Here is a 26,782-nt window from a genome sequence, read left to right as displayed (position 1 = left end):
ACGACACATAAAATTGAAGCATGCTTCAATTTTTTTTTTTCGTTTTTCACAAGACAAAAACAACGTTTTCCCCCACACACGGTCATTTAAAGTGACGTTTTTAAAAACGTCTTTTTTTTCATCACATAAAGTGATGGTGTGTACGCGGCATTAGGCCTTTTACACACGACTGAACATGTCCGCTGAAACTGGTCCGTCGGACCAGTTCCCGCGGACATGTCCGACCGTGTGTAGGGCCTACCGGACAGTTTTCCGGCCTAGCGGACAGGTTTCCAGCGGACAAAAGTTTCTTAGCATGCTAAGAAACTTGTCCACTTGGCCTGTCCGTCGGACATGTCCGATGGTTAGTACGACTCATCGGACATGTCCGCTGGCCAGAAATCCCGCGCATGCGTCGAATTGCTTCGACGCATGCGTGGAAGCATTGAACTCCCGTGTCAGAGAACGTCGGTGTCTTCTACGTCATCGCGTTCTCTGTCCACGGGGATTTTGGTCTGATGGTGTGTACACACATCAGACCAAAAGATCCCAGCAGATATGTCCGATGAAAACGGTCCGCAGACCGTTTTCATCGGACATGTCTGCTCGTGTGTACAAGGCCTGAACCCCTTTACAATCATATGTAACAGTTAAGGAAGGACCATAGCTTCAGAACCTTAAACCATTACACACACCACGTGCAGTCCACTTCTATTTCTCCTTATCTTTAGAAACTAATAATGCTTTCAACAAAAGCTTTATATTCATATTTGAGTGTAGGTGTAGGTACGCTTTATATATCACATAACTAAATTTGTATGTACAATTTCAGAGGTGTGTATATGTAAAAACTTGCTGATATTATCGAACACACCGGATAAAAGATCAAAATCGCTTGAAATATGTGACCAACATTAGTAGCTAAAATAATTTTAACACGTCTGGACTTGTCCAGCTTGATCACCCTACCTGCTCAGTGTGTACTTTTCTCCACTTGGATAAAAGAATAGTTAACTAGTTGAGCCCCTAACTCATTGTAGCTATGCGCTTATTCATATTGTCAATGATTCTGCTATTACTTACAATACAGAAGAGATACATTATTGTTTTTTTGGGGACATACAATGCTATTTTCCTGTTTTATTATTTAATTTGCTTAAAGGTAAGAAGATTTTTTTTCAGTTTGACCAGCTATAATTTTACTTTAAATTCTTATCTTGTTCCTTTTATCAGAAGATCAAAATGATGTCTCCAGTTCATGAAATTATTTAATATATAAATTTCATAAATTCTTTCAGGGTATTTTTAAAAAAGGATGCGTACTTTGACACCCATGCTGCTACAAGAACCAAAAACAGTCCGGGATTTCAAAGCCCTGCTTTTCTCCCCCTTCTTTCTCTAGGGCTTCTGGGACAGATCAGAGTGATTCTGATTGGCCACGTGACTGCTTTAATCGATCGGAATAGCTGTGATCTGTCTTGACGTCACAAAGGAAAGAAGAGGGAGAAGAGCGGGGATTTCAAATTCCAGCGGCCCCCTCCATTAAGGGCGCACAAGTGCCGCCTCCCCTTTCCATTTCCGCAGCCACCCCCGACCGTGTGTATGTTCCCTAGCAGTTTTCCCTGCTCTCTATTTTCTCGTCAGGATTCCCGGCAGAGTGAAAACCGGTCATCTGTATGCTTACCTGCAGGGTAACGAAACCGCGCATGCTCGATAACACTTTGACGCATGCGCGGTAGCATACAAAGTTCGTGTGGGGTGTAGCAAGATTAGCGGCGATGGAATCAAATGTGACGAGACGCCGGCTCGTCATAGTCAATGACGTCACCGCGTTCTTGCCATTCAAAAGGACGGCGGTTCTTTTCAGTGGCCGTCTGTATACACGGCTTTGCAAGGCAAGCTTGCCAGGAATCCCATCAGGAAAATCAACGTTTTTTTTTCTGACAGGATTCCTGGCCGTGTGTACAGGGCTTCAGACAAATAAAGCTCTACTCTGCCTGGTTAACATGTTATGCATTGCAAAAAAAACTTTGCAGTTCCTATAGTACTTTATATGTGTGTTATGTTTAGGTTTATCTTGTGTATGTGTATGAGGCCTATCTTGTGATTACAGGATAGGAGGTATACATCTTAAGGGCGTATGGCCATTAGCATATAGCAGTTTCCTAAAGCCCAAGTACCCCAACCAACTGATCCTGTTTTGTGGATCTCATTGTGTAAGCCCCTTCACACTTGCGAATTGGGGCCATTTGTGATTAGCTGTGGGAGACCCAGCAGGGGTTCCCTGCAATTAACTGAAGGCAGAAAGCAATGGAGAGCTGTATTCACTCATGCAGCTATTACCTGCGTATGACCATCTGCATCCATCGCTGAACGTCCACAGGTTATTGCTGCACGAGCGATTACATGCGATCGGCCATGTCAGGAGCTGTCAGCCTCCCATTGCTTTTAATGGGGCTTTCCACCCGCAGCTAATCGTAAACAGTAGGGATGAGCCGAACACCCCCCTGTTCGGTTCGCACCAGAACCTGCGAACACACCAAATGTTCGTGTGAACTTTAGAACCCCGTTAAAGTCTATGGGACTCGAACGTTTGAAATCTAAAATGCAAATTTTAAAGGCTAATATGCAAGTTATTGTCCTAAAAAGTGTTTGGGGACCTGGGTCCTGCCCCAGGGGACATGTATCAATGCAAAAAAAAGTTTTAAAAACTGCAGTTTTTTCGGGAGCAGTGAATTTAATAATGCTGAAAGTGAAACAATAAAAGTGAAATATTCCTTTAAATTTCGTACCTGGGGGGGGGGGGGTGTTAAGTAAGCATGTGAAATAGCGCATGTTTCCCGCACTTAGAAATGTCTTTGTACAAAGTGTCATTTCTGAAAGAAAAAAAGTCATTTAAACCGGACTCGTGGCTATAATGAATTGTCGGCTCCCGGCAATTCAGAGAGAATTCATTCATAAAAAAAAAAGCGTGGGGTCCCCCCAAATTCAATTACCAGGCCCTTCAGGTCTGGTATGGATATTAAGGGGAACCCCGTCGTCAATTTAAAAAAAAAATCACATGGGGTTCCCCCCAAATATCCATTCCAGACCCTTCAGGTCTGGTATGGATTTTAAGGGGAACTCCACCCCAATTTTTTTTAAAAAAATGGCGTGGAGTTCCCCCAAAAATCCACACCAGACCCCTTATCCGAGCACGTAACCTGGCAGAAAAGAGGGGGGGACAGAGAGCGCCCCCCCTCTCCTGAACCGTACCAGGCCACATGCCCTCAACATGGTGACAAGGGCATGTTGATGGGGACAAGGGCCTCATCCCCACAACCCTGGCCGGTGGTTGTGGGGGGTCTGCGGGCGGGGGGCTTATCAGAATCTGCAAGACTCCTTTAACAAAGGGGACCACCAGATCCTGGCCCCCCCATGTTGTACCCCTACCATTTCACGAAGGAAGTGTAAATAGTTGTAAAAAAACACACACACACCGTGGAATAAAGTCCTTTATTAAAAAGAAAAAAATCCAGCGGTGGTAATCCACTCGGTCCCAGCTCCCCGCTCCAACGTTGTCTGTATCCAGCGACGGGTGATCTCCTCTCCGGTCCAGCGATGAGAAGATCGTGCGGGATCCAGAGCGCAGCATCGCCAGCCACCTGTCTCCACCGCCGGAGACAGCCCGGCGAATGACGCTGCTGAAGCTGTGACATTTCTTTTATAGGCGAGGCAGGGCCACCCGTTACATGATCCTGCCCCCTCTGAGCAAGGGGGAAGCCTGGGCTTCCCCAGTGACGTAGCAGAGGGTGCGTCAGAGGGGGACGGGGTCACGTGACGGGTGGCCCCGCCTCACCTATAAAAGAAATATCACAGCTTCAGCAGCGTCATTCACCCGGCTGTGTCCGGTGGAGACAGGCGGCCGGCGATGCTGCGCTCTCGGACGATCTTCTCATCGCTGGACCGGAGAGGAGATCACCCGTCGCTGGATACCGACAACGTTGGAGTGGGGAGCCGGGACCGAGTGGATTACCACCGCTGGATTTTTATTTTAATTTTTTAATTTTAATAAAGGACTTTTTTCCGGTGTGTTTTTTACAACTATTTACACTTCCTTTGTGAAATGGTAGGGGTACAATGTACCCCATTACCAATTCACATAGGGGGGGGGGCAGGATCTGGGGGTCCCCTTTGTTAAAGGGGTCTTCCAGATTCTAATAAGCCCCCTGCCCGCAGACCCCCACAACCACCGGCCAGGGTTGTGGGGATAAGGCCCTTGTCCCCATCAACATGGGGACATCCTCCCCATATTGAGGGCATGTGGCCTGGTACAGGTCAGGAGAGGGGGGGGCGCTCTCTGTCCACCCTCTTTTCTGCGGCCGGCCAGGTTACGTGCTCGGATAAGGGGTCTGGTGTGGATTTTTGGGGAACTCCACGCCATTTTTTTTTTATTTGGGGTGGAGTTCCCCTTAAAATCCACACCAGACATAAAGGGCCTGGTAATTGAATTTGGGGGGACCCCACTTTTTTTTTTTATTAATGAATTCTCTCTGAATTGCCGGGAGCCGACAATTCACTATAGCCGCGAGTCCGGTTTTTAAATGACTTTTTTTCCTTCTGAAATGACACTTTGTGCAGAGAGAGTTCTAAGTGCGGGAAACATGCGCTATTTCACATGCTTACTTTACACCCCCCCAGGTACGAAATTTAAAGGAATATTTCACTTTTATTGTTTCACTTTAAGCATTATTAAATTTACTGCTCCCGAAAAAACTGCAGTTTTTAATACTTTTTGTTGCATTGATACATGTCCCCTGGTGCAGGACCTAGGTCCCCAAACACTTTTTAGGACTATAACTTGCATATTAGCCTTTAAAATTAGCACTTTAGATTTCTCCCATAGACTTTAACAGGGTGTTCCGCGGATTTTCGAATTTGCCGCGAACACCCCAAATTGTTCGTTGTTCGGCGAACAGGCAATGTTCGAGTCGAACATGAGTTCGACTCGAACTTGAAGCTCATCCCTAGTAAACAGCTCTATTCACAAGAGTGGATGGGACTTTAATCGACTATGGTAATCATTAATCCAGCAATACATGTTAAACCACCTAAAATTTGAGAGATCCTGAAAGCATGGCCTGTTAGGCATATTTGAGGACTCTAGCTGACATAGAATGCCATTATGAGAGGCAATACTGTGATATTAGGTTTTGCCTGTAGGTGGCCCTGTGAGATCTAATATGACAAACACAGTGCAATGAGACAGGTTTTTTTTAGGGGTTATGCCTTATTGTTACTAATGGGGGAAATAGTGATGGATAGATTTTTGCCTTTAAAATGTATTTCTTAGTCTTTTTAAATGTTTAAAAACTAATAAGACTATCTAAAATTGCAAGTGCCTCATGCTACCTAGAAACCCTCCTCTGATCTTGGGTGCACTTATTCGCTTGCTCTGTGGGGGATCTGCTTGCTCATTGGGGGGATCTCTCCGCTGATCCCCGCTGAGCAGGCGGATGACAGAACCAGGGTTGCCAACCGCCGGTAAATTTACTGACAGTTTGTAAAAATCTGTGATTTTTTTTTACAACTGCCAGTAAATATCAGGGACTGATAATTTTCATGCTGTGTTGACTTTTTAAGTGTAAATTAAGCAAATTACTTTGCTATAGTTATTGTCAGTGTTTCCATATCATGTTTATACAATGTGTGATTATTTGTGCGCTAACACGTAAGCCTCGTACACATGACCGGTTTTCCCGTCGGGAAAACTGCCATGAGAGCTTTTGGCCGGGAAAACCGGCCGTGTGTATGCTCCATCGTAGTTTTTCTGACAGGAAAACTCCCTGGAAAAAAAGAGAACCGCACAGGTTTCCGAGGGGAAAACTTGTGTGTGTGTGTGGGGGGGGGGGGGGGGGGGGTGGCTGCTGCACTGTTCCTAGTAGACAACATACTACTATAGGTAAAAGAACATATAAATGAACTGTGCAAACTTGCAAAATAAATGTGCAAAATCAAAAATTGGGTTCCTGTGCAAAGTGCCAAAAGCTAAGTGCAACTGTAATAAATGTGCAAAACAAGCTGAGATAAAAAAACTTGTGCAAACTGCAGTAAATAAAGCTAAGTCCAATCAAGTTAAAAAACGTGCAAAATTGCAATCAAGCTGTGAACACAACAGCATTTTTTTTTTCCATGTGCAACTATTCCAATGTGCAAAAGGTGCTGGAGAGATGTGCAAAAAACACTCTGGTGGGAGTGGCCTCTTACCTTGCGGTAATGAGACAACCGCATATGTATGTGTCTCTCTCTCTCTATATATATATATATATATATATATATATATATATATATATATATATACACACTTGGGGTAGCTGTGTTCCTCCCTTGTGTTCCTGAGCCGGGTGTGGGTCTTGGGTTTTGCCTTTGTCTCTCAGTGGAAGCAAGGAATTTAAAAGAAAGGGGGTTCTGGATAGTGTAGTATGTTTAAACCAGTATGGATTTAATTAAAATAGTCAAGGGTACTAACGTAACATAAAAACAATGAACACTTATCTCCTACGAGTGGCGAGCTAGTCAGCCTACGTCTGTCTGCGTGCCTTTCCGTCCCTACGCGTGGCATCACTAACATGTGACTTCATCAGGGTATGATAAGAAGGCACAAAACATGTCTTTAAATAGTCTTCCCATTAACAATAATGGAGCGGCCATTTTCCTGTAGTTCAATGTAAAACATCATAGCAGCCATTTTCCTAGAGGCCGTGTGTGTCAGTAAGCGTGGCCATTTTCTGGGTTATCACTATACTGCGGAGCGCAGCCATATGACACAAAGATAGCTCTATGGGCACGTCCATAAATTTTATTGTATGGTGCTCCAAATTTCAAGATTGTGTGACACAAAGTTATGATCACTATGAGGCTAAAACCATAGATTAAATAGATGGTAATAAGGACGGCCATGAGAGTACACTATCGACAGCAGGGAATGTATGCATAAGTTACAGTCACCTGATGTAATGGACAGTAACGATAAAACATGGGTCATTTGCTTAAAAAAAATGGAGTGGATTGTTAATGGGAAGACTATTTAAAGACCTGTTTTGTGCCTTCCCATCACCCCCTGATGAAGTCACATGTTAGTGATGCCACGCGTAGGGACGGAAAGGCACGCAGACAGATGTAGGCTGATGAGCTCGCCACTTGTAGGAGATAGCTGTTCATTCTTTTTATGTTATGTACCCTTGACTATTTTAATAAAATCCATACTTGTTTAAACGTACTACACTATCCAGAACCCCCTTTCTTTTAATATCCTTGCTTCCACTGAGAGACAAAGACAAAGCCCAAGACCCACACCTGGCTCAGGAACACAAGGGAGGAACAGCTACCCCTAGTGTGTGTGTGTGTGTGTGTGTGTGTATATGTATGTATGTATGTATATATATATATATATATATATATTAGGGCTGTGAAAATTAAAGATTAATTCCTCGATTTAATCGTACATTTTTTTGATCGATCAAAATTCTTTTGATCGGTACTAGTGGTGCAACGGATCGTAAATGTTTTCGTGATCCGGCAGCGGCCTAGGTGAGCCTAGAGCGGCGCGCTGACGTCTTTACCTGGCCTCAACTGCTCGTGTTAGGCTGGCTTCTCTGGCAAGACTAAGCAAGCACTAATCTTCCTATACAGTGGGGGAGATGTGGACCATATTACAGTGGGGAGATGTCTGTGGATCGTACAGTGGGGAGATGTCTGTGGATCGTACAGTGGGGAGATGTCTGTGGATATTACAGTGGGGAGATGTCTGTGGATATTACAGTGGGAGTGATTGTGGATATTACAGTGGGGAGATGTCTGTGGATATTAGTGTAGGGAGATTGTGGATATTACAGTGGGGGAGATGTCTGTGGATATTACAGTGGGGAGATGTCTGTGGATATTAGTGTAGGGAGATTGTGGATATTACAGTGGGGGAGATGTCTGTGGATATTACAGTGGGGGAGATGTCTGTGGATATTACAGTGGGGGAGATGTCTGTGGATATTACAGTGGGGGAGATGTCTGTGGATATTACAGTGGGGGAGATGTCTGTGGATATTACAGTGGGAGTGATTGTGGATATTACAGTGGGGAGATGTCTGTGGATATTACAGTGGCTTAGATGTCTGTGGATATTACAGAGGGGGAGATGTCTGTGGATATTACAGTGGGGACTATATATGGTGATGATCCGAAAAATGTATATGCATTATAATTAATCGAAATTAGTCGATTAATCGGTTTAAAAAAAATCGATTAATCGAACATGAAAATTTTAATCAGTAAAAGCCCTAATATATATATATATATACATGCGGTTGTCTAATTACCTCAAGGTAAGGGGCCACTCCCACCAGAGTGTTTTTTGCACAAAGAGGAGATTTACATCTCTCCAGCACCTTTTGCACATTGGAATAGTTGCACATTGAAGAAAGAATTGCTGTTGTGTTCACAGCTTGATTGCAATTTTGCAAATTTTTGGACTTGATTGCACTTTGCTTTATTTACTGCAGTTTGCACAAGTTTTTTTTTTTTTTTATCTCAGCTTGTTTTGCACATTTATTACAGTTGCACTTAGCTTTTGGCACTTTGCACAGGAACCCAATTTGTGATTTTGCACATTTATTTTGCAAGTTTGCACAATTTATGTACACCAGTGTACACTCAGACTATTATTACAATTTCTGTATGCATGTTGCACTTTGATATCACCATCGGACTGTTTTATATATTTTAGTTGCTTTATACCTTTGGAGTTTATGCCTATGAGATTAGCTTTTATGCACTTTGGCACTTTGGCACTTTGTGATATTTTGCAGTTCATATCATGTTTATACTGTTCAAATATTCACAGTGCTCGTTTTCAATAGGAGTTCTGTAATTTCTCAGGTTGCCATTAAAAAATGTGCTCCCCCAGTAATGTTTCTATGTTTTGTCAATAAAAAATGCTGCGGTAGGTTGGCAACCCTGGAAAGGACCATGTCCCGCTCTCCTCTATAGAGCAATCAGATGGAAACGGACTGCCTGTCCGTTTCCATCTGATGCCATCTGATCCACCGGACAAATAAAAAATAGGACCATCTGTTTTTGGCGGACAGGATAGGATCGGATGGCGGCCGCTCTATAGAGGACAATGCAGGGTCTGATCAGGTCTGCCGGAAAAACTGACAGACGGACCTGATCAGACAGCCCGTGTGAAAGGAGCCTAAGGCCGGGTTCACACTGGTACGACATACGCTCCGACTTTGAGAGCACATGTCACATGACGTGTGTAAATCAGTGATTCCCTATGAGAGCCGTCTTAATTGGGCCAACACAAGTCGGTCCGGCTTTGAAAAAGGTTCCTGCACTACTTTGGTCCGACTTTGGTCCTACTTCAGCCCATTGAATATCATTGAAGTCGGATGGAAGTCGGATCCTTGTCCTAACCATCCTGACATGGTGATTACAGCAGCAGGAAAATGAATTTATGTCACACTGGAATTGTTTTGATTGGTCAAAGGACAGGGCAGACTATCTTAAAGTCGGAGCAAAATCTTATCCTATTCATGCAAGTCGGATTGGAAATAGAAGTGCAGTGTGAACCCGACCTTAGGGAGGGATATAACCCTTGTAATTATTTTTTTTGCCATCTGCGTCCCACTGATTTTAAAGGAGAATGTATACTGGGTTTCATACATAACATTCTTTCTAAATTAAAATCATTAAAAAATGCCAGATAAATATCACATGTTGCATGTTAATAATTTGCATTCTAATTTTATATCAACCGGTGGCTACTTCTCGCATTTTACAGGCTGTCATCTGCTGTAAAGCTTGTTTACATACTTAATTGGATGACCCATCAGCAATGACTGCTGTGCTGTTTCGTTAGCTAACCCATAGTGCTCTGAAAATCCTCTGTCACGTATTAAATATTTTTTGTATATCTAAGATTGTGTATAGAGGAAAAACAGATGTAAATCCGTTTCAAAAACGTAAGAAAAAAATATTGGATTTATCCAAAAACCCACAGTGGCAATTATTGCAAAATGTGCAGCACATGTTTGGGTGACATTCATTCTAAATGGCACCCCAAACGCAGTGCAATTTTGCCATGATTGACGCACGACAGAATCGCGCTGCAATCACAGCAAAATGTGCCTTTAAAAATCAGGTGAAGCTTGTCAACCAAAAAGAAGCAGGAGCTATTTTGGCGAACAAATGTGCATAGGGCAGCCAATGCAGTTAAAGGGCTGCCTTATGCATGAGATGTAGAATCGTGTGAAAATCGTCCACACAAAATCGAGAGCAGGAATGCGAGTTCCAGCTACACAAAGTGTGAATGGGGTCTAAGTAAGACAGGCTGGGCCTTGCTTTGTGTGAAAAGGCAGTGAAGAGGAAATGCGGTAATTTGGGTCTCTTTGCAGTTATTAAATCAATCTGCATTTATTAAGAAATCAGAAATAATTGAGAAATCTTTTTGAAACAGACAATAGAGTTAAAAGGTAAAATAAATAATATGATTGCGAGTACGTTGATGTTTTTACTGTATTGTTGCTAAAAATGTATTCAGAGGTGTAGCGACACTCGTATAATGTGTAAAGGGGTAATACCACAAAACAACTGACATTTTTGCTTTGATCCTATTTTATATATAATCTAATGAAACAGATTGAGATTGCTTTTTATTTTTTATATTGAGAATATGAATTGATGTAGTAACTGTGGTTCTTCCTCTGCAGCTCAGATCGACACAGTGTTTGGCCAGAAGGTTTTGAGTTACGTCATTAACCTATGCCGGGGTCAGTATGATTTCTTGGAGCGCCTTTCCGAGTCATTGATACTCTACCTCCTGACTTTCTTGGACCTAGAGGACATTGCTCAGCTTTCCCAGGTCTCTCATACATTTCAAAAGGTAATGTTTGTATATGGCTGTATCTGCTGACTATTAGTGAACTGATCAAGCAAAATTTCTGTTTTACACTGAAAAGGTATAAATGTCAGTTACAGGACTGCATTTTGTGTGATTGTTGAATCCTGTATAATATGTCCAAAGCTTACCGCACATGTTGTAATCTCCTTAAAGGCTAAGTTTGCCTTTTTTTTTTAAATTTTCTAAATTTCTAAACCCAATATACCATTATTTTGCCTCTTTTGCAAAAAAAGAGAAAGCTTTCTATTTGTCCTAGACAAGGCCTTACCTTAACCTCAGTGTCCTGGTGAAAACTCCTCCATTAGCCGTCCTGAATTTGATAATCAGGACTAGGGATGAGCTCGATGTTCGGGTCGAACATAAGTACGACTCGAGCATCAGGTGTTCGCTGAACAGCGAACATTGTGGGGCGTTTGCGGAAAATCTGAGCACAGCAGAATGCCCCATAATGCACTGCAAGATCGCAGTGCATTGCTGTATGATTGGCCAAAGCATACACCTGACCTGCATGATTTGGCCAATCACGTGCTCTGCTAAGGTTATTCAGTTAGTGGCAGTGTATTTGATATATATATATATACCGTATTTATCGGGGTATATCGCACACTTTTTTGTCCTGAAAATCAGGGCAAAATCGTGGGTGCGCTATATACGTCGATACCCGCTTCCCGCGCCGTGTTTGAATGCCTGCGCCGACATATACCGAGCACAGTACACTTGGGTACATTCGGCCAGGCTCGGCTTCGCTCGTAGTCATGCTCTGTGACGTTTATGCGTGAGAAGCCGAGCCTGGCCGAATATACCCGAGTGTACTGCGCTCGGTATACGTCGGCGCAGGCTTCAAACTGAGCGCGGGAAGCGGGGATTCAACATGAAGACAGCGCGGGAGAAGCCGGCAGGACACCACCGAGGCCGCAGACGGATGCCGGACCGGACGAGGCCGCCGATGGACGCCGGGCAAGACACCAAAACTGTAAGTAGTAAAATGTAATAAAATGTTTTTTTACATGATTTTAGGGTCAAAATTAGGGGTGCGCGCTATACGCCGGAGCGCGCAATACCCCGATAAATACGGTATATATATATATATATATATATATACACTCTGCATTTAGTATATATTATATATTCAGTGTTTACTCGATATTCAGTCATTGCAGGCAGTGTATTAATAAATATATGTGATTTCACCTTTTAACCACTTAAGCCCCGGACCATATTGCTGCCTAAAGACCCAAGGGGTTTTTACAGTTCGGGACTGCGTCGCTTTAACAGACAATTGCGCGGTTGTGCGACGTGACTCCCAAACAAAATTGGCGTCCTTTTTTCCCCACAAATAGAGCTTTCTTTTGGTGGTATTTGATCACCTCTGCGGTTTTTATTTTTTGCGCTATAAACAAAAATAGAGCGACAATTTTGAAAAAAATGCAATATTTTTTACTTTTTGCTGTAATAAATATCCCCCAAAAGCATATATAATTTTTTTTTTTCCTCAGTTTAGGCCGATACGTATTCTTCTACCTATTTTTGGTAAAAAAAATCGCAATAATCGTTTATCGGTTGGTTTGCGCATAATTTATAGCGTTTACAAAATAGGGGATAGTTTTTTTTTTATTTTTATTTTTTTTATTTTTTTTTACTACTAATGGCGGCGATCAGTGATTTTTTTCGTGACTGCGACATTATGGCGGACACTTCGGACAATTTTGACACATTTTTGGGACCATTGTCATTTTCACAGCAAAAAATGCATTTAAATTGCATTCTTTATTGTGAAAATGACAGTTGCAGTTTGGGAGTTAAACACAGGGGGCGCTGTAACATTTAGTGTTCACTTTGTGTGTGTTTACTAGTGTAGGGGGGTGTGGCTGTAGGAATGACATCATCGATCGGGTCTTCCCTATAAAGGGAATCACCCGATCGATGCGCCGCCACAGTGAAGCACGGGGAAGCCGTGTTTACACACGGCTCTCCCCGTTCTTCAGCTCCGGGGAGCGATCGCGACAGAGCGGCTAAAAACAAATAGCCGCGCCGTCGTCCCAGATCGCTCCCAGAGCGGACCCGACCTCCGCATGTACCGGGGGGGTCCCGATCGGACCCCCCACCCACGTCTAGCAGAGGACGTACAGGTACGTACATGTGCCTGTCCGTGCCATTCTGCTGACGTATATGTACATGAGGAGGTCGGGAAGTGGTTAAACAAGTAATTGAATAAACAGGAAAAATAGAAGGGCTCAATAGCATATCATTTGCAATGAATATTAGTGACAACACTGAATCAATGAATATAAATAACGTGAATACTATAATTATCACCCAGTGACCTGACACATTAATAATAGTCTATAAACTCATATGCAAAAATGTTTTGATTGTGTTCCAATGCTAAATCTTCTTATCTCCTCCACCACACCAACGTGCAAGTGACTCCTCTCCCTTTAAAAAACGCACTCACAAGTGGCAGCTTTTTGTTATTTCTGAATTTTCACAGGTGCAGTGGTGGTATTTGGTATCAGGGGCGGTCATATATCAATTACCAACAGCTTTATAATAAATATATATAGTATTTAATACAGTGTGTACAGTTTCTACTACACTCCTGGTGGTGTAGACAGTATAAGATACAGTGCAGCTGTTGTACAGTTTCTAATACAGAGCAGCCGTTGTACAGTTTCTACAGTGCAGGCGGTGTACACAGTATCTAATACAGTGTGTACAGTTTCTACTATTAATTTGGTGGTGTACACAGTATCTAATACAGTGCGTGAAAGAGAACCTGGTTGATGGTGAGTGTGATGAGGCTGAAGCATTATGGGTGGAACTGCATACAGATGTGCGTAGTTCAAAATTAATCATTGGAGTTTGTTATAAACCACCCAATGTTAATGAGGAGGTGGAGACTCAGCTCCTTGCACAGATGGAAATGGCTGCAAGGTCTGGGACGGTGATAATAATGGGGGATTTTAACTACCCAGAAATTGACTGGATTAATGGCACTTCTGGGACAGTTAAAGGACAAAAATTTAAAAACCTATTGCAGGACAATTTTATGGTGCAGTTTATTGAGGCCCCAACTAGGAATGATGCTCTGTTGGACCTGATAATTTCAAACCATGCAGAGCTTATTACTAATGTTCAGATACAGGAACACCTGGGTAGCAGTGATCATAACATGATTTCATTTAATGTTAACTATAAGCAAGAAATACATACAGGAAATATTAAAACACTAAATTTTAAGAGAGCAAATTTTCCAAGGATGAGGGCTGCTCTCCAGGACTTGGACTGGGAGGGACTATTGGCACAGATGAACACAGAACAGAAATGGGAATTCTTCAAAAAAACTGTGTGGAACCTCACTGCAAAGTATGTTCCCATGGGCAATAAGTTTAAAAGGCTAAAAATAAAACCTATGTGGCTCACGGTCAAAGTTAAAAAAGCTATAAACAATAAGAAAGTAGCTTTTAAAAAATATAAAAATGAAGGAACACTAGTGTTGTTTAAATGTTACAAAGAATATAACAGGATATGCAAAAAGGAAATCAAGGATGCAAAAATTCAAAACGAACGACAGATTGCAAAAGATAGTAGGACAAACCCCCAAAAATTCTTTAAATATATTAATAGTAAAAAGGTGAAGTCTGAGCATGTAGGCCCCTTACAAAATAATCTAGAGTGGGTGACTGGGGACAAAGAGAAGGCAAATTTACTAAATGTTTTCTTCAGCTCTGTGTATACAATGGAGCATGGGGGAGCTCATGTCCAAAATGGGGGTGGGAGTGACACAGCCCCAAATCCACAATGGCTCAAAAGTGATATGGTCCAGAAATATTTAGACAGAATAAAGGTGGATAAAGCACCTGGACCTGATGGCATCCATCCACGGATCCTAGGTGAGTTGAGCTCTGTCATTTCAAAGCCACTGTATCTAATATTTAGGGACTCATTAAAGACAGGAATAGTACCACTGGATTGGCGCAGGGCCAATGTGGTGCCCATATTTAAAAAGGGAACAAAGTCTTTACCAAGTAACTATAGACCTGTTAGTTTAACTTCTATAGTTGGGAAGATACTGGAACGTTTAATAAAAGACCACATGGATGAGTTCTTGCTGGAAAAAAACTATTTAAGCAGCAGACAACATGGATTCATGAAAGACAGAAGTTGTCAGACAAACCTGATTTCCTTTTATGAAGAGGTAAGTAAAACCCTGGACAGAGGCGTGGCTGTGGACGTGATATATTTGAATTTTGCAAAAGCGTTCGATACAGTTCCGCACACACGGCTCATGTGTAAGGTAAGGTCTACAGGATTGGATATATCAGTTTGTAAATGGATAGAAAACTGGCTGAAAGACAGAATTCAGAGAGTCGTGGTTAATGATTCTTACTCTGAATGGTCCAATGTTATGAGTGGTGTACCCCAAGGTTCAGTGCTGGGACCCTTACTTTTCAATATATTTATAAATGATATTGGGTCTGAGATCAAAAGTAACATTTCTGTCTTTGCAGATGACACCAAGCTATGCAGTGGAATAACGTCCTTACAGGATGTCTCCAATTTACAAGCCGACCTCAATGCTCTGTCTGATTGGGCGACTAAGTGGCAGATGAGGTTTAATGTAGATAAATGTAAAGTTATGCACTTGGGGGCTAAGAATATGCATGCATCATACATACTAGGGGGAGTACAACTGGGGGGGTCTGTAGTGGAGAAGGATCTGGGGGTTTTAGTTGATCATAAGCTCAATAATGGCATGCAATGCCAAGCTGCGGTTTCCAAAGCGAGCAAAGTCCTTTCTTGTATTAAGAGAGGTATGGACTCCAGAGACAGAGATATAATTTTGCCCCTGTACAAATCATTAGTAAGACCTCATCTGGAATATGCAGTTCAGTTTTGGGCACCAGTTCTCAAAAAGGATATAGGAGAACTGGAGAAAGTGCAGAGAAGAGCAACCAAACTGATAAGAGGCATGGAGGAGCTCAGCTATGAGGAAAGATTAGAGGAACTAAATTTATTCACTCTTGAGAAGAGGAGAATAAGGGGGGATATGATCAACATGTACAAATATATAAGAGGTCCATACAGTGAACTTGGTGTTGAGTTATTCACTTTACGGTCATCACTGAGGACAAGGGGGCACTCTTTACGTCTAGAGGAAAAGAGATTTCACCTCCAAATACGGAAAGGTTTTTTCACAGTAAGAGCTGTGAAAATGTGGAACAGACTCCCTCCAGAGGTGGTTCTGGCCAGCTCAGTAGATTGCTTTAAGAAAGGTCTGGATTCTTTCCTAAATGTACAGAATATAACTGAGTACTAAGATTTGTAGGTATAGTTGATCCAGGGTAAATCCGATTGCCTCTCGGGGGATCAGGAAGGAATTTTTTCCCCTGCTGTAGCAAATTGGATCATGCTCCGCTGGGGTTTTTTGCCTTCCTCTGGATCAACTGTGGGTATGGAGTTGGGTGTATGGGATTTTACTGTGTTTTTTTATTTTGTTTTTTGTGGTTGAACTGGATGGACTTGTGTCTTTTTTCAACCTGACTAACTATGTAACTATGTAACTATGTAACTATGTGTATAGTTTCTACCACACTTCATGTGGTGTACACAGTACACAATACAGTGCAGCTGTAGTACAGTTTCTAATACAGTACAGGCGCTGTACACAGTTTCTAATACAGTATGTACTGTTTCTACGCATGCTCAGAAACCAAAGAATACATACAAAACTAGTGAACACATGACGTCACTTCTGAAGTTGCATTCTATCGTACGAGAATTTTCGTATGGTGAGTAACCTCTTCACTTTTGACATGAGACTAGCATGCCACAAAAAACGGACGTTCGATCGTCCAAAAATCTGATCATGTGCTTTAGGCTGAGTGCTCATGAACTTGAATTAGGATAGGAAGTGTATTGAAAGTAGTGTTGGGGGGCATTGTGACACAATGGAAGAGAAGATGTCATGGACCGTTGGTATATACTGAGCTTTTTAGAACTCAACCATTTTTACACCAAATCAGGGTGTTTTCTGTGAGCATACAGAATCACCCCAAGTTCCCCCTATTGAAGCATGCACAAACTAAGCCCTGTTATATTTGTAAGTATGAGTTATTTTCTCTTTTAGTCTTTATAATTTATTATGCATGAAAGCTATTATTCCCTACATGTCTGGCTTATTGCTGTACACGCTGCCTTTGGAGATCCATTACTTAGTTAGATTTGTGCACTGCAGTGATAACCCTCATAAATCACAGATTCTGCAAAGATTTACACTTCAGTGGGTGGTAAATATGTGCTAGAATGAAACCATTACAAGCCACTCTATCTGTACAAATACTGCATTCAACTTGGAACTCATTCTGTAACACTGGTCATATTTTTCCAAAGATTTGTTGAAATTTTAAGTGTTGATGGCAATGACTATGCCAGGTTTAATAATACATGTATTGGGCATTTTCCACTTAGCCACCTTCCTACACAGTTGTTTTTGTAAAGCATATCTAAACCTAGGGAAAAATTGAATACATTATTATTATTATTATTATACAGGATTTATATAGCGCCAACAGTTTGCGCAGCGCTTTACATCAGGGAAGACAGTACAGTCACAATACAAATCAATACAGGAGGGATCAGAGGGCCCTGCTTGTTAGAGCTTACAATCTAGAAGGGAGGGTCAAGTGGAACAAAGGGTAGTTAGCTGTGGGGGATGATCAGATGGACTCAAATGAAAATACAGTTATGTGTGGGAAGGGTAGGCTTCTCTGAAGAGGAGGGTTTTCAGGGATCCTCTAAAAGCTGATAGAGAAGGAGATAGATGGATAGATTGGGGTAAGGAGTTCCATAGGTTTGGAGAGGCTCTAGAAAAGTCCTGGAGACGAGCATGGGAGCAGGTGATGAGAGAGCTAGAGAGCAGGAGGTCTTGAGAAGAACGAAGAGAACGTACAGGTTGGTATTTAGAAACTAGGTCAGTGATGTAGCTGGGGGCAGAGTTGTGGATGGCTTTGTAGGTAATTGTTAGTATTTTGAATTTAATTCGTTGGGTGAGCGGAAGCCAGTGGAGGGATTGACAGAGGGGAGTAGCAGAGACAGAGCGGTTGGTAAGGTGGATTAGTCTGGCAGCAGCATTCATGATGGACTGAAGGGGTGATAGAGTATGCAGAGGTAAGCCAATGATGAGGGAGTTGCAGTAATCGAGGCGAGAGATGACCAGGGAGTGAATTAAGAGTTTTGTGGTGTCATTGGTTAGAAAGGGGCGTATTTTGGAGATGTTGCGAAGGTTAAGGCGGCAAGATTTGGACAGTGATTGAACGTGAGGCTTAAAGGAGAGTTCAGAGTCCAGGACTACTCCTAGGACCTTGACATGTGAGGATGGGCTGATAGTTGTACCATTAATTTTGACAGAGAGATCAGGGGAAGAGGCACGTGGGGGAGGAAAAATTATAAGTTCCGTTTTGGATAGGTTGAGTTTGAGGAAGTGGTGCGACATCCAAACTGATATATCTGATAGTAAATTAGTGATACGTGAGGAGAATGAATAAGTGAGTTGAGGGGTAGAGAAATAGATTTGAGTGTCATCAGCGTAAAGATGGTATTGGAAGCCGTGGGAGGCTATCAGCTGACCCAGGGAGGAGGTGTAGATAGAAAATAGGAGAGGTCCAAGAACAGAACCTTGGGGGACCCCAACAGAGAATGGAAGAGGAGAGGAGGAAGTAGAGTTGTAAGCAACGCTGAAGGTGCGGTTGGATAAGTAGGTGGAGAACCAGCGAAGAGTACAGTCACGGAGACCAAAATTGTGGAGTTTTTTGAGGAGGAGTGGGTGGTCAACCGTATCGAAGGCGGCAGAGAGGTCCAGGAGTAGGAGCACAGAATAGTGTCCCTTAGTTTTGGCTGTTAGTATATCGTTTGTTAGTTTTAGGAGAGCTTCTGTGGAATGTTGAGGACGAAATCCAGACTGAAGGGGATCATGGAGGTTATTTTGAGCAAGGTGGACGCTCAGTTGGTTGTAGACTAGACGTTCAAGGAGTTTGGATAAAAAGGGGAGCAAGGAGATGGGGCGTAGGTTGTCAAGATTGGATGGGCCCAGTGAGGGCTTTTTAAGTATGGGGCTGACTAGTGCATGTTTCAAAGAGTTAGGGAAGATGCCAGAAAAGACATGGCAGCTTATTTATATGTAGATGCAGTGGCTGCATTAAGTATTAAGCCTTTTTTGCCTGGTTGTCCTAAGAATAACACTTTTTGTCCTACGGTGAAAATATTCTCACGGTATTGAAGCACCATTATCACCCTAGGACAAGGACTACAGAACATCTTCCCCTCTCCTCTTTTCGTAACATCAATGGGATGTGTCCTGTAGTCCAGAGAGACCTAGAAACAGCCTAACTGATAAGAGTGCAGCAGTGAAGCAACAGTGATGATAATTAGGTCTGATGAACCCCAAACTGTGTGGAGCCAATGGGGGAGTTGTACTGAACATAGTGGGCTCCATTCACAAAGCAGTATCTTACCGCATTTGAGTATGTAGTAAGCTATTGCATAGCATTTTTTAAATAGTTTTGTAGCATTCAATAAAAAGCGCTGATAACATACTGCATGAATTTGCTGTATTTTGGTAGTGAAAGGCTGTGGTAATTTACTGCTGGCGGTAGATGGCGTCTTACCACAGGCTGACACTAGCTGGTTGTTAAAGTGGAGTCCCCCCCCCCTCCCCCCAAGCAAAAAAAATAAACGTCAGCAGCTACACATACTGTAGCTGCTGACTTTTAATATTGGGACACTTACCTGTCCTGGAATCCAACGATGTTGGCACCCCAGCCAATAATTCCACCCGCTCCTGTGTGCTGCTGCCGCCATTCGTGGTAAGGGAAACCGGCAGGGAAGCCTTTCTGCTTCATTGCCAGTTCCCTACTACGCATGCGCGAAGGGCGCTGCACTTTCTGAATGGCCTGGCAGCAAGGGGAAGGAGGAGGGAGGACAAATTTCTGAGTGATCTTGCCGCAAAAAGATCTCCCGGAAGTGGGGATGGGTACCCACTGCCCCCCTGAAATGTGCTAAATGTGGCGCCGGAGGTTTTACATAGTAACCCTACTCATTCACCAAACAAAATGCACCAAAGCACCCCCCCTCCATGTTGAGGGCATGCAGCCTGGTATGGTTCAGGAGGGGGGACCGCTCGCTCATCCCCTCTCTTTCCTGACCTGCCAGGCTGCATGCTCGAATTAGGGCCTGGTATAGATTTTGGGGGGGGGGGGACTCCATGCCTTTTTTTTTTATTGTTGCAGCAGTTCTTCCTCTGTAAATCCTATGTGGAAGAGAGAGCTTACTTTAAGTCCTCCCCTTCCTCCCCTTTATATTTATATACTGTATACGCACACACGCACACACACACGTGTTTGCAAATCTCTACAGTATTGCGCTACACAATTTTGGGTATTGTAGTTTGGATTGGTTTTACAAGCACACACTTCCAACACACACAATTAACCACTTCATTGTACGTATATGCTGTATATGTCCTCATGGATACAAGAGATAGTGAGGGGATAAGCCAAAGGTCGGAGCGACTAGCAGACAAGGATAAACAAAGGACACGCCAAAGGTCAAGGTTACAAGCAGACAGGGATAGTCGAGAACAAGCCAAGTTCGGTAAAACAGAGACAGACGTAGCACATGGCAAGCAGGAACTCAAACAAACAATAGCTTAACAAACAATGTTGATCAGCAGGGCTGGCTTGCACTGCACAGGTTAATATAGTGTTCCCTGATAGGGCCTGGGGTGGGGCCATGCTTAGAAGAGAGATTACTTAAACAGCAAGGTGAGAGTGGCTGGCCTCTAAAGCAGGACATATGGAGGAGTTAAAGCGGTTGTAAACCGCATAAACTTTTTTTTTTTTTCCCCAAACCTGCAATGCAAAAGGCATAATAGGCTAGTATGCACCGCATACTAGCCTATTATGAAATACTTACCTCGGAACGAGGTGTGTACCACTTACCTGGTCCACGCCGAGCAGGATGTCATCTTGCTCCGTCGTTTCTTCCGGGTATCGCCGCTCCAGCGCTGTGATTGGCTGGAGAGGCGATGACGTTACTCCCGCGCGTGCGCGCGGGAGATTTAAAATCGGCAGGGTCCGGCGGATGCCGGTCCTTCAGCCGTGGATTCCCCCCTGCGCATGCGCCGCCCGCATTGCGGGGGGAATATCTCCTAAACCGTGCAGGTTTAGGAGATATTCTCCTTACCTACAGGTAAGCCTTGTTATAGGCTTACCTGTAGGTAAAAGTCCAAATAGTGGGTTTACAACCACTTTAAGCTGAGAGAGAAACATTACTGCATAACCATGACAGTACTCCCCCTCTTATGGGCCCTCCCCCTCCCCCACCTGGGCCCAGGCTTAAATGGAAATCTCAGATGAAACCTCCTCCACAGACGAGGTGCAACGACCTCAGATGTAGCGATCCAAGACGCCTCCTCAGGAAACACTCTCAAATGCACAAGGTACTGAAGAATGCCTCTGCAGAGCCAAGAATCCATAACTTGACTAACCTCGTACTTTAGATTATCCTCAGAGACTGGAACCGAGGTAGGGAGAGAATGAAAGGATTTATCGAGGACCAAAGATCTTTTAGGAATAAGCAAGGGCATGAGAGAATCAACAGGAATCTGAGGAGGGACCCTCAGACCCTTAAAGATGAACTGAGCATCTAGCACAGGACCATCAGACTGGGCAGAGGTCAGTGGAACCCTGAGATCAGGTTGGTTAGAAGGTGACAAATCACAGGAGTCAAGCTCAATATCTGAAAGACAAGCAGAATGAGGATGATAGAACTCTTTAGATAGGTTTGAATGGACGTAACAGTATTAGGGTGAAGCGAAGTTGCAGAAGGTCCTGAATAAGAAAAAGTAGGAAGCTCACTGGGCATGGGCTGGAGTGGTATAACTAGTTCAGAGGCCGAGTGAAAAGCATGGTCAGGTGTAGCGACTACCTGAATCACATCGCAAGGCGTAGCGACTGCTGAACTTGCAGACAAGCTAGCCTGGCTGTGGTCCAAGGGTATTTAGGGACAAACAACGGTAAATGGTTATGCAAACTGGAAAGAATGATCGGCTCAGGTTCACAGGTGGGCTCCTCATTCAGAGTGCCACACGACCTAGAGAGTGCATCAACCCGACTATTGCAGGACACATCCCAGAAATCACTATATGCAGTAGGAAGAGCAAAAGATACTGGGATGGTGGCAGCAGGAAGTTTCTCTTTTGGGACAACCTTGATTAGGCAGGACGAGGAACAGGAGGAACCCCAAGCCAGGATCTGTCCAGTAGTCCAGTCAACATGTAGAGAGTGGAGCCGTAACCAAGGAAGACCCAAAACGATAGGAGTTAAGGCCTTAGGTAAGATAAGGAGGGATATCCACTCCTGGTGGAGTGTCCCTACTGACATCTTAACAGGGAGGGTCTGGAAGCGGATAGGACCCCCCAAACACACCAGGCTAAGCTTCACCGGAGAGGAGGGAAATGATATAGGCTACCTTTGCCCGATCAGACAGAAAGTTTTGGGGCTGGAGCTCAAAATGAATAGTGCATTGGCTAAGGAACCCCCTGCAGGCCTTGGAGTCCCCAGACAATAAAGTCCCCAGACAATTAAAGTAAGCTCTCTCTTCCGCATGGGATTTACAGAGGAAGAACTGCTGCAATGATTAAAAAAACAAACAAACAATGTTGATCAGCATGGCTGGCTTGCAGTGCACAGGTTAATATAGTGTTCCCTGATAAGACCTGGGGTGGGGCCATGCTTAGAGGATAGATTACTTAAACAGCCAGGTGAGAGTGGCTGGCCTCTAAAGCAGGACATATGAAGGAGGTAAGCTGACAGACAAACATTACTGCATAACCAAGACACTTGGGCAGGAAGGGTGGAAAGTATTGAACTGGTGACATTTAGTACGGCAGCCGCTTATCCCCGATGAAGTCACGTGATGGTGGCATAACGTGTAGGGCGTGAGCTGAGTCAGATTGGAAACCGGAAGTAACCCACGCGGAAGCGCAATACAGTACTCGTGGCATTTTATGCAATATTGTCAAGCCATGTCCAGGATTTTATCCTGGACCTGGTGTTTGTAGATGGTCTCCTATTGCCTGATCCACCAGGGAACTTGCTTTATGGGAGAATCCTGGTTATGTTCTGCTCCATCAGTTTGGATGTTTGCTCCACCCTGGGACTGGCTGTTGGTAGTCACCTGATCAGTGACCCTATAAATCTTAATTTCCCCATCCTGTCCTTGCCCTAGTATAGGTTTCTGTTTGTTTGGTGGATGCTATTTGTTTCTGGTTGCTGACTTTGCTTGTTCCTGTCTCCAATTCTTGGATTACCCCTTGGATTTATGCTGAACTTGTTGCCGACCCTGCCTGTTTCCGACACTGCCTTCTGGTTGACCCCTGTGTACTTCTGCCTTGGTCCGCTGACTTGGATTGTCCATTCTCCCATCGGGTTCCTGTTTTCGGCCACTACTAACCGTGAGTTATTGCTGGTGTTCCTTGTTAGGCTGTTTGCACCATCTATTGAGGTCCCTTAATACTGACTGCAGGATCTCAACCGTCCCTCCACCTGATACTGGGATAACAAGACTACCGGTCAGGAAACCGGAGTGACCGTTAGAATCTCCTGGCAGACCTGACATTATACTAGGGCCAGATGGACCTTAGCGAGCTGGTGCATGCAGTTTCTCTTCAGGGACAGCTGTTGGGTGAGCAGGCCAATCGTGTACAGTCATTGGAGCAGAAATTAGATGCTACCATGACTATGTTATCCTCTTTGTCTACTGCACGTCGTTCTAGTCCTGCTGCATCAAATCGCCATGAGTCTGGGGCTGGAGAATCTGTTGTTGTCATGTCTATCCCCCAGGGTTCTCCTGCTCCTAAGATACCTCTCCCTGATAAGTATGATCGGAACCCCTTGGATTGTAGGGGATTTCTCAACCATTGCCGGTTGCATTTTAGAAATCAACCTTCTGTGTTAGCCTTTGCTCAAGCCAAGGTGACATTTATTATTTCCTTGCTGAAGGGCAGAGCTTTGTCTTGGGTGTCACCTCTTCTTGAGAAAGATTCCCCTATATTTACTGACTACCCCACGTTTATGAAAACCTTTTTCGTTTCCAATATTTTTTATTACGTTTTACAAAACAAAAATAGGGTATACAAAAAAAAAAGGAGGGGAGGGGGAAAAACGATCATAGTCATCATCTGGAGGACTAGCATATAGATACAAATTTTTGCAGATCAAAAATATATCATTAACATAACTTATGTCCTTGAGTGCTCCTACTGCAATTATCTATCAGAATGGAGAACTTCAGACCCAGCACAGGGTCTGTCATTCGAAGCACTATCTAGACCCGAGGGGCCAACAGATAACAATCAATTAAAGCTGATTCAGTGTAGTAACCATGAGAAACAGCCTTATAAATGCAGAAGAAGGGGAGAAGAGAAAAGAAGGAAAGATAAAAAGGAAGAGGAAGGGAAAGAATAAGAGAGAAGAAGAAAGGATGGTGCATCCCTATTCCCTACCCTGGCCAAAAGAGGGAGATATCAAAATAATAAAAGCCCTTTCGTTGACATAAATCAATGGATAGTCGTGAGATAGGTGATCCAAGGGTCCCACACCCTGTCAAAAACCGCCACCTTGTCGTTCAAAATGGCCGACATCCTCTCGTTCACCATAATCCATGACAATTTAGACTTCAGCAGACAAAAGGGAACAGTGGGGGACCTCCAAGACTTAGCAATGGAGATTCTGGCTGCCACAAATATAAAAGCTATCAGTTTTCTCAAATGTTTTGATGTTCCCTCCACCGGGCGTACCAGCAGTGCATGCAGAGGCGACTTAACAAGATTTACCTGAGTTAAAGAGTAGATAAAGTTTTAAGTGCGTATCCAAAATCGTCTCACCCTTTGGCACGTCCACCATATGTGCTACATAGTACCGTCCACATTACACCCTCTGAAGCACCGCAGAGACGCCCCCGGGACAAAACTATCGATACGCGCAGGGACCATATACCAACGCATTAGCACTTTATAGTTAGCCTCTATTAAAGAGGTGTTAAGTATTACTTAGAAGCTCCCTGTACCAGCTTACTCCAGTCCGCCATGTCCAGTTCCGTGCCAATATCTTGTTCCCACATAGTCATATAAACCATCTTTTGGGTATTGGAAGACAATAAGCCATAAATCAATGATATGTGACCGGAGTGTTTGTCAAAGGTTCTGCAAAGTTGTTCCATAGCCGTAGATGTAGAGAGATCAGAAGTGCGATTCAAAGTCTCTAAAAAAAATGCGCAATTTGAGCATATCTAAAATATTCAGAGTTCGGAAGGCCGTATTTCTCCTGTAGAACCGTTTTTGACAAAGCTCCCTTATGATCGCATAGATCTGCTATCCTCAATAGACCCTTATTGGTCCACCAAGAGAAGTCCTGGGGGCGGAGACCCAGGGTGAACAGGGGATTGTGGAATAAGGGCGCCATCGGAGTGTGTGGCGATTTGAATCTGTACGTTTTTGTCAAGTGATCCCAGAGGCTCAGGGAGAACGACAAAGACGGGCATAGCACAGATGGTCTATCCCGTCCCCTCAGCCACATCAGGTGACTGACCTCCATGTCTGGGTTCAGAGAGGACTCTAATCCCATCCAGAGCGGCCTGGACCGGCCTGTATGAAATCGGATCAACTGGGCCAATTGAGCTGAATGGAAATATTTGAGAAGGTCTGGTATGCCCAAACCGCCGGCCCAATTTAGGAGAGTATAGTGTTTTCTTGTTCACCCTAGGCCTCCTATGGTCCCATATATAGTCAAGCAATTTAGCTTGGAACCTCTTGAGGTCCGCACCAACTATGGCTATTGGGAGGGTCCTGAATAGATATAACACCTTTGGTAAAATGGTCATCTTGACCGAATACAGCCTGCCGAACCACGACGGGGGTTTGTTTGACCACCTTTGAAAGGCCTTCCAGCAACTTTCGAAACAATGGGGGATAGTTCTTCTGATACAATGTAGTAAGGGTGGGAGTTAAATAAATGCCCAGATAAGGAAGTGCCTCCTCCTGCCAACTAAAGGAATATTGTCCGCGCAGAGCTCGAACTCTGTGGGGTTGTAGGGAGATGCCGAGAGCCTGAGATTTGGAGTGATTGACCCGTAAACCAGTAAACACCGCAAAATGTCCCAGTACTATATTTAGAGTAGGCAACGAGGTGACCGGAGAGGAGAGGAGCAGCAATATGTCGTCCGCGAACAGCGCACATTTGTGCTCCCGCCCTCCACAATGGACCCCCAATATATCAGGATGTATTCTAATCTTGGTAGCCAAGGGCTCCAAAGCCAGGATGAACAACAAAGGAGATAGAGGGCATCCTTGTCGGGTACCTCTATTTATGCAAATATCCCGAGACTTATAGCCCTTGACCAGCAAGTTTGCAATAGGGGCGCTGTATATCGTTTGGAGTGTTGTCAGGAAACTTGTACCAAACCCATATCTTTCTAGTATAAAAAAAAGGTAGTCCCAGGACAGTGAATCAAACGCTTTTTGCAGGTCTAACGAGAGCAGCAAAGCTCCCCTCTGTCCTCCGCCATCCCAGCCCAAATTTAACGCATATATGATGTCAATAATTCTTCTAGTCTGATCCGGGGCCTGTCTGTGGGGTACAAACCCCACCTGGTCTGGATGAATATATCATGCTAGAAACGAGTTCACTCGGGTGGCCAGTATTTTTGTCAGTAATTTAAGATCAACATTGATCAGCGAAAATGGGCGGTAGTTTGTACAATCACTATGGTCTTTATTAGGCTTAGGGATGACGTGTATAAATGCCCTAT

The 26,782-nt window shown here is 43.8% G+C and overlaps 1 protein-coding gene across 1 annotated transcript in view; it reads left to right on the top strand.

Annotated features, from left to right (window-relative positions):
- FBXO36 (F-box protein 36) overlaps positions 1–26,782 on the top strand; it is a 71,401-nt gene that overhangs the window by 26,465 nt on the left and 18,154 nt on the right. The window contains exon 3 of the mRNA XM_040348826.1: positions 10,725–10,897. Within this exon, the coding sequence (XP_040204760.1) occupies positions 10,725–10,897 (173 nt within the window). The remainder of the gene's footprint in view (positions 1–10,724; positions 10,898–26,782) is intronic.

This window comes from Rana temporaria, chromosome 4 (assembly GCF_905171775.1).
Source record: "Rana temporaria chromosome 4, aRanTem1.1, whole genome shotgun sequence".
Classification (NCBI taxonomy): domain Eukaryota; kingdom Metazoa; phylum Chordata; class Amphibia; order Anura; family Ranidae; genus Rana; species Rana temporaria.
Note: the sequence above shows the minus strand (reverse complement) of the source record. Positions and strands in the feature narration are given on the sequence as shown.